Here is a 9,318-nt window from a genome sequence, read left to right as displayed (position 1 = left end):
GCCTATACTGAAAGGAAAGCTGCCATTAGGTCTATGAATCTGAATCCTGACTGCTTGTCAGCGCTTACCGCTTTTCACTGCCCCTCCCCCAGTTGCCCTCAAGGTCCTAATGGAAAACTTTAACAACCTCCTCCTTGACAACTGCTCAAAAACACTGGCTTTCACCTCCTCAGAAACTTGCCTGAGGGATGCTGGGAGCTGGTTCTCTAACACCCGAGAGCAGCCAGAAAGAAGGACAGACCTGGATCAAGCAGAGGTCACTGTGCAAAGTCAGTGCAGAACTTTTTTTTTTAGAATGTACTTCAAACAAGCGTTCTAACCTTCAAATGAGAAAAACTAATTTTCTCAGAATCTACTGATTTTGACTAGAGATAGATATCGAGTTTCAAGGAAATGACTTCCTCCTGCTCCTTTTAAAAGTCATCTTGAAGGACTGCACTCTCTGCAGTATATTTGCCCAAAGGAGAAAGGAAATTGGCTTCGGCCAGCTAACTCCACACTGCCTTGAGGACCAACCCTGCCGGCCTTCTTACACAACTCGTATTTTATCTCTGGAAAGCTGTCAAGCTTTTTAATGTCTCAACCAGGATGTCTCAACCTCGCACTACTGACACTGAAGGCCAGATAATTCATTACTGTGGGCGCTGTCCTGTGCCTCGTAGGACATTTAGCAGCATCCATCGCCTTTACCCACTAGATGACAGTAGCATCTCCTCTGTTGTGACAACCCAAACTGTCTCCAGGCATTGCCAGATGTCCCTCAGTGAAGAACCACCAGCCTAGATGGACAGACAGTTTGAACCAGCATGGTTATTATGCTGAAGGCGCTACCTGGAAAAGAGAGGCTCAATGGCAATCTGTACATGTCCCCCCAGTTTTGCTTCTTGGGCTTCCTGTGTGCGGGACAGAAACGACAGCCCTCAGTCTTTACCTGAGCATCTTCCAGCTCACTCTCCAGGGCCCTTCTGGCTGACGTGGCTTCTTTTTCTTCCTTCTTTGCACGTACAAGGGCCTCCTCCAATTGCCGAGTTTCCTCCTACAATGAAATCCAGGGTCAGCGTGCACTCAGCTGCGGGCTATGCCTAGGAAGCTGGCTCGGTGGCATGAAAGGAACAAAGGAGACACCGCAGACAAAGCCAGCAGTGGCTGTGGTCACAGTGAGCCTGTCATGGGCCCAACATGACACAACAGCCATGTTCTTGGAGGTGTATGCCTGTCTGCAGTTCTGGACTTAGCCAGACGTGAACATTTGAATCACCTGGGATGGGGCTTTGAAAATACAAATTTCCAGCCTCACCCCTGGAGCTTCAGAAACAGTGGGTGCTGAATGGGCTCAGGCACACGGAGTTCTGGAAAAGACTTCCAGGTGATTCTGATGGATGAGCATATGGGGAACCTCTGTTGGCACACACCTCCCTTTACATGTCTTTTGTCCCCTCTTTTATTGTCAGCTGCCATTTCTCACAGCTCTCAGTACCTATCTCTTGCAAACAGCCTCCCACTTCCAGAGACCTGGCAAACCAGAGAACTGGTTTGTTAAAACTTGTGTGACTTCAAAAACTGTTCACTGCGTGTTAAAAAGTATAAATAGTCATGAATGAGAATGGGCCTGATGGCGGCATTTCCAGGTATGTGGAGACCTCTGCTCAGTATCCAAAAGTTGAGTGTGTCTGAGGTCTGGGTGAGCGGGGATTCCTATGCCTACATATGTGTTTCCTGCCCTGACGTCATCAGCCCTGTTCCCAAGACTCTTGAGAAGCTCATCTCCCATTCATGCCACTTGCAGAGGAACAAAAAGAATGGTTCCCCGAGAGGACATATTCACTATTGCTTTGACCTTTACTACTAAAATATCATAATAAATCCCTTTCCACTTTGGAATCGGCTCACACAGACAAGAAGGGTTAGCAGCTGCCAAAGCTGGGCGTGGGGCCCAGCGAGCCTCACCTCATACTTCTTGAGGGTTTCCTTTGCTTTGGCTTCATCGCCTTTCGTGTCAGCAACCTGCCTCTGCAGCCGAGCGACGCTCTGCTCCAGTGCTCCAAGGGTCCTCTGCAGCTTCTCATTCTCCTCCTGCAGAGCCTTCATGTGCATTTCAGCCCCCATCTGGGTTTGCTCGGAAGTGTTGTTCCGACTGGCCAGGACCTCGACATTCTGTTAAAAACATGGGAACCAGTGTCAAGGGGGTAGCCCCCAGCTTTGAGGATGGCTGACATTATTAAAAACCCACGACGTGCCAGGCGCCATGCTAAGCCAGGGGTCGGCACACTGCAGCCTGCAGGCCAAGTCCAGCCCACCACCTGCTATTAAAAATACAGTGTTGGGGTGGCCGGTTAGCTCATTTGGTTAAAGCCAATGCTCACAACACCAAGATTGCCAGTTCGATCCCCACATGGCCCTCTGAGCTGCATCCTCCACAATTAGATTGAAACAACTACTCGAGTAGGAGCTGATGGGTCCTGGAAAAACACATTGTTCCCCAATTTAAAAAAAAATGCAGTGTTACCGGAACACCACCATACCCACTCATGGGCTGCTTGCCTGCTGTAACAGCAGAGTGAAGAAGGGTGGCCGAGACCACTGAGCCGACGGTGTCGCAAAGCCTAACTCTTTACAGAAAGAGTTTGTCAACCCTAACCTGGGTTAAATCCTTGACATGGAATTTCAACCTTTTAACAACTCCAGGGGGTGAGTATGGTTCTTATCACCATTTTAAAGACAAAGAAACTGAGACTTAGGTAGATTAAGGAGCGTGCCACGTACACTGAGGAGGAAAAGCATTCAGACAGACTGAACCCAGAGCCTGTTCTTATAACCCCTGCCTTCGGGCAAGTTCATTTCCTTGACCCCTCTCCATGTGCAGGGCCCCTTCATAGAAGCTCTTGATGAAGGACAGCCTCTGTGTATCAATTTTTTTTCAATGTCCAATAAAAAAATGAAAATTAAAAATTTGCTTTAATTATGATACAGTTCATCGTGCAAGCTCTAGGCACTATGATCTGAAAATGAGCTTCTGCTGCACACAATTCCTAACAGAAAGGAATGGCAACTATTACAGGAGGGTCATTCCAGGTGTCACATGGGCTTTTTATGTTTTGGCTCAGTAACTTGAAGCGATGGTAAGTAGCCTTGTCCAGAATTCCACCTCTGGCAGATCTCTCGCCTTTCATCCCTCCACTACTATAGCGATGCCAATATCAGCAGATCGAATGCTCATGGAACAGTACTGCTGATGCTTGGACGGAAAGGAAGGCCCAGGGAAGACACGGTTCGGCTTCAAAGACTATGTCACAGCCCACCTGGGAGAGCTATCTGCCAGAATTGCTTGCTTGCTCATGTAGCTGTTCAGAAAGATCTTTAACTCTTATAATAGTACAGTAAGCTGAACTTAAACCAATTAGAGAGTTTCAGAAAGCAGAGTATCTCTTCACAAACCAAATGTTTAATTCTATACATCTGGGGAAACCCATCAGAGCCAAGCTACTGAGTCAGAATGCAGTTAGCTGACATTGTGAGGAGAAAACTAAGAGGCACGACAGCTGGGATTTCTCAGGACTGCTTGGATATCATCTCCTACTGAAACCAACAAGATGAACAAAGAGAAATAAAGTGTGGCTGGAAGCGTGAAGAGGGATCTAAAGAATCCAATAACTGGTCAGACCAGGGAAAGAAAACGTCTAGACTGCCCATTTCTACCCTAACTTTCCCATTAGAAGATAAGAGACTACAAAGCTACAGTTACCAAAATAGTGTGGTACTGGCATACGGATACCATGTAGTTCCATGGAATAGAATTGGGAGTCCAAAAATAAACCCAACATTTACAGTCAATTGATTTTCAACAAGGGTGCCAAGAAAATTAGATGGCGGAAATACTCTCCAACAAATGCTGCTAGGACAACTGGATATCTCCATAAAAAAGAAAGAAATCAGAACCCTTCCTTACACCACACACAAAAATTAACTAAAAATGGATCACAGACCTAACTGTAAGATCTAAAAACTATAAAACTCTTAAAAGAAAACACAGGAGTAAATATCTGTGACCTTGGGTTAGGCAAAGACTCCTTAGACACAATACCAAAAGCACATGCAACAAAAGAAAAAAAAATAGATATATTGGACTTCATCAAGATTAAAAACTTTTGTGCTGCAAATGGTACCATCAAGAAAGTGAAAAGACAAAAAAAAGTGAAAAGACAATGCACAAAATGAGAGAAAATATTTACAAATCATATATATGATAAAGAACCCAAATCTAGAATATATTTTTTTAAAAACTCTTAAAATAAAAAACTCTTTAAAAACTCAATAAAAAGATAAATAACTCAATTAAAAATAGGGCAGAAGATCTGAATAAACAGAATTCTTTCCAAAGAAAATACACAAAAGCCCAATAAGCACATGAAAAGTTGCCCAATAGCTAGTCATTAGGGAAACACAAATCAAAACCATAATGAGGTGCCACTTCAAACACACTAGGATGGCTTTAATCAAAAAGGTTAAATGAGGATGTGGAGAAATTGGAACCCTCCTACATTGCTGATGGGAAAGTAAAATGGTGCAACTACTTTGGAAAACAGTTTGGCAGTTCCTCAAAACGTTAAACAGACTTATCATATGACACAGCAATTCCACTCCTAAATATATATCTAAGAGAAATGAAAACATGGCCACACAAAAACTTCATAGCAGCATTATTCATGATAGCCAAATGTGGAAATAATCCAAATGTTCGTTAACTGATGAATGGGTAAACGAAATGTGGTATATCCACACAATAGAATATTTTGGGGGCCTACAAAGAAATGAAGTACTGATACATACAACATTTATAAAGTTTAAAAACATGTTACGTGAACAAAAGCCATTCACAGAAGGCCACAGGTTGACATTTATATGAAATGTCCAGAATAGGCAAATCTAGAAACGGAAAGGAGCTCAGTGGTTGCCTGGGGCTGAGCGGACGGGATGATTGGGAGGGGGCTACTGGAGGTTACAGGATTTGGGGGGGGGGCTGATGAAAATATTCTAAAATTGTGTGATGGTTGCATAACTCTATAAACATAATAAAAACCACTGGATCGTGCACTTTAAATGGTTGAATTTTATGTTATGTGAATTCTATCTCAACATAGCTGATTTAAAAAAGATGGGAAAAGACAGAGGAACCCTAGAAGCAAAGTTGGGACAGAGCAGAAAGGTGACACATTTGGCCCAGTGGTCTGCGATCCACTGAGGCACTAATGAGAGGGAGAGGAGATGAGATTGCTGCCTAAATCTTCCAGGAAAGCCAAGAACTCTTACATGTGTGGTCAGTGCTCTTTCGTTCACCCAGAAATCTCAGGAAGAACAAGGATACTGAAAACCAGGTCTGGATTAACCTGGACTGGAACCTAACTGGCACCCTGGCATGTGAGATAAAGGAGCAAATCTTTCCAGAACCCATTCCTGAGCTCCACCCTGCCACAAACTCCCAGTCCACTATTTTATATAAAACCCATAGGACAAACTTTCTTTGCCTGAAACCATACCGAATTCACCTGCAGCAGTCCTGGAATCTAAACAACTAAAAATTATATCCTTTTTTTTTTCAAGGCAAGTCCTACATGCAAATTCTTCTCCATGACTTCCCAGGGAAAAGAAAGTTGGTCGAGAGGCTCTCCAAAAGCCCTCCCAACTCTGAACTTCGATCTATGCATCATCTTTTCCAAATGCTTACGTTTGTACCTCGTGAATGTAGCAAAGGCAGCAGAACTCCACCGAGACCAGAGCTGGTGAAGATCTACTCCACCAGGAGGTCACTGGGGACAAACACTGCTGACCGCACTAAGTTGCTGGTACTACATTTCAGTGATTCTTTGCTCTTGAGTCCTGTCATAACAAGATTAGGGCGGATGTTCCAGCATCAATAAAACCAAAGAGCACACAGTTTCTAATGACTCATTTAGCATGTCATACCCCTTATGTAATATCTCGGAAAACCTCATCCCCCAAGGAGAAGCCATCCTGGTCTCCAATACACACGCTTTTTAATATTTTCACTATCATTCATTCACACAGGCAGTCATAAATAGTTAACAAAAATCAACTCCGCTTCCTCCGCCATTCCAAAAGGTAGAAAACACTACAATAGGTCATCACCACAAAGGCAAAAGTAGCAGACGTGCTATGCTCCATTGTTTTTCAAGATGGGACCATCTCCTAAAATTGCACTGAAAGCGTTTCTTTACCTATCAGACAGCCTAGGTCAAAAGGCTGGATACACAATGTGTGGGGGTGTAAGGAAACAAGTTTTCTCATCCCCTGCTAGGGGGGCTAGAAACTGGCACGCGCTCCCTAGAGGGCAATTTGGTAGGATTCGTTAAAATGATAACATACATTCCCTTTGACCCAGGAACTTCTCCTCGAGCACTTATCCTACATGTGTGCAAAATGATATATAAACAAGATTATTAATTGCAGCACTATAATACCCAAAGATTGAAAATGACTAAATGCCAATTAATTGGGCACTTGTGAATTGAGTGACATCAGTTCAATGATATCCTGTACAGTTAGGGGGGAAAAGGAACAAGAAAGTGAGGGAAATGCAAGGAACATGATGGTGCATATGGCACGGCCCTGATTGTATAAAAAAAAGGTAAGGGAACGGGGACTATGTATGTGCTTGGCTACACAAGAAGCTGGTAACACCGGCTGTGAGGAAGGGATTGGGGCTTTGGAAAGAAGCAGAGGGGAGTATTCCATGGCAAGCCCTCTTGTAACTTAAATTTTGAACTATGGGAATGCGACACTAAATTATTTCTAATAAATATACATTTTCTTTAAAAAGAATTGACTGTCAATAGCCACGAGCACTTGGAAGACAACCACCCTCCACAACCCAGTTCTCACCTCCTCCGGCCCCTAGAAATCCTCCCCCAACACAGATACTTCTGGGTCCTGACAGCAGCACTGGAGCCCAGGCAGCAGCTGCACAAACAGAGCATGGCGCCAAGTCTCCCACGCTGGTTTACATAGTTAAGAAATTCCTTTTCACCACATATAGCTGGGAGAGTGGACAAGGCCCAGATGGCCCAGAGCTTGCACTTCCATGAGTGCTTCTGCAAATTTTCCACCCAAGCAACCCTAAGGCAGAGAAGTCCACTGTGGGGGTGAAGAGAGACACCCGAGGACTGCAAAGAACTGCTTTCAAGGCCTAGGTTTTTCCATCAAAAATGTATGTACATTTTACATTCGACGTCATAACATTTTTCATTTGATTCCACGTCTCTTTTTGTATTACGATCTTGTGTCATTGGTGTTCCAGAAGGATGTGCCACTTCTACCCTGTAGCTTTGCCAAGCACTCTCCTGCCCACCCACTCAGTACACACACACAAATTCCAGTCCAAGTAGCACAGACATAAATCATCGCAAGAATGGATTTCTCAAGTTTTAATTCTAAAAATGCATAGTTCTCAGCATAGAGGAAAAAGCAGTCTCAAATCCAGGCTGTGCCTCTTTCTGGGGCCTTTCACTCGGCCTGGCCTCACAGAGCCTCCGTTTCCTCATTTGTATAAAGAGGGGTGAGTTACCTGGCTCGTGCACTATTGGAGAAATCTAGTCAAAGGAGGTAACAGCTCTTGCGGTAGCCATTGTTATTACTACCAGGCCAGTAAATCCCACATGTGTTTCCTCAAAGGGCAGGACTTTACACAGCTCACCCACTGTGGTTCTAAATCCTCAAACTCGGCTTCAGATGACAATCTGCCCATCTTTACCGGCTAAATATCAGGCCCAGGTTTCTCAAAAGGGAGACCTGAGATCTGTGAATAGTCTCTCCAGAGCAACTGCACTGAACAAGTTAGAAGACTCCCTCTTATTTCAAGGGTTAAGTCAGGTTTCTTAGTTGGCTAATTCTTTAAAAAATTAGCCCCATTTCCCAGTCAAGGATGCTCTGGTAAACCGATGGCAACTAAAATTCTTCCAAAACAGACAAACAGCATGTTTCAATGTGCTGAATTGCTAAATTTCTACTAGTTCTAAAATAGTTGACTTTTAACCATATGCTCCAATTACTGATTTAAAAGTGGGGTGGGGGGAGGAATATACAATTGTATCGCGCACACACACACAAAAACCCAAATCCCAATCTTTGCCAAGTACCACCATTCATTACAAATAATGACCTGTTTACAAGCTGGCGTATTTTCATGAGTTAACACCCACATTTAGAAATGTTCACATTATCCCCTGGGGTCAGGGGAAACTTTTATCCATGACAAGTAGAAAACTCCCAAATAGCACCACGCATGGCCACGTCAGAGTGTTTTTCCGGGTCCAAAGGCGCTGACAGGCTTTTTTTGCAGGAGCACAGACCTGACACCTCGGACAGGTTCGCTCCTGATGGATAACAAGTAGCCTCACAGGACAGCCTATACTGGCTCGTCCTAGTGCAGACCCAACACATAGACACATCAGGTCTTGCTAATTAACAAGGCCTCCTCCACAGCCGGCTTTTGTTTCTTTTCTGTCTCCCTTTTTTGCTGAATGGGTGAAAACAGCTGAGGCGTGGAGGCCCGGAGTCCAGGGAATGGAATGTGGGTTTGTCGGTTCCATGTCACTGGCCACCCCCACACTCCAATGTGTTGGAGCTGCAGGGTCTCAGCAGATGAGTACCCAGAGGGTCCCCTAGGTTAGGTCATCCGCTTTTCACCATCACTGCTGTGGCCATCCACTTTCATTTCAACAATTAGGACCTGGGTCACAAATAATGAGTCCCTTTCTCACTCCAAATATGTAGAGAACCAGGTCCCCTGTGTTGCGCCGTCTACTTCCCCCTCACCTGAGCAACAGTAAATTAGGAATAGAAACAGCATATATTTTAGTCGAGAGACGCTCATTCATCTCTCTCCGTAGTTACCTGTGAATTTCACTGCATACGGCCTGTACACCAAGGCTTCTCACACTAATAAGCAATAGGACTCATGTGGGGATCTCATTCAATAAATGCTCATTCTCACTCAGGAAGGATGGAGCGGGGCCCAGACTCTGGATTTCTAACAAGCTTCCAGGCGGTGCCAGTGATGCTGTAGACCCTACTTTGAACACTGAGTCCACACTGAGGAGAGGCAACTCTGATCTCAGGGCTTTCCTGCAGAGGTTCCAGCTCAGGCTTCAACTGTCAAGTCCTTTATGCTTCTTGGTAGGACTCCAGTGCCAGGGACTGGGTGTCAGGTGACTTGGATGCTACTGTAAGCTTTGCAGCCAGCTCACACTGTGACCAGTGCAAGCCCTTGACTGCCTCCTGAGCTCAATTCACATCCTTAAAGAA

The 9,318-nt window shown here is 44.7% G+C and overlaps 1 protein-coding gene across 1 annotated transcript in view; it reads right to left on the bottom strand.

Moving 5' to 3' along the window:
• The window catches only part of CGNL1 (cingulin like 1), a 92,517-nt gene that overhangs the window by 26,969 nt on the left and 56,230 nt on the right, over window positions 1-9,318 (bottom strand). Inside the window, exons 8-9 of the mRNA XM_019657529.1 lie at window positions 1,948-2,154; window positions 932-1,036 (exon numbers count right to left, since the gene is read on the bottom strand). Coding sequence (XP_019513074.1) covers window positions 932-1,036; window positions 1,948-2,154 — 312 coding nt within the window. The remainder of the gene's footprint in view (window positions 1-931; window positions 1,037-1,947; window positions 2,155-9,318) is intronic.

The sequence above is a fragment of the Hipposideros armiger genome, unplaced genomic scaffold (assembly GCF_001890085.2).
Source record: "Hipposideros armiger isolate ML-2016 unplaced genomic scaffold, ASM189008v1 scaffold_276, whole genome shotgun sequence".
Taxonomy (NCBI): Eukaryota; Metazoa; Chordata; class Mammalia; order Chiroptera; family Hipposideridae; genus Hipposideros; species Hipposideros armiger.
The sequence above is the reverse complement of the archived record's forward strand: the minus strand, read 5'-3'. Positions and strand labels throughout refer to the sequence as shown.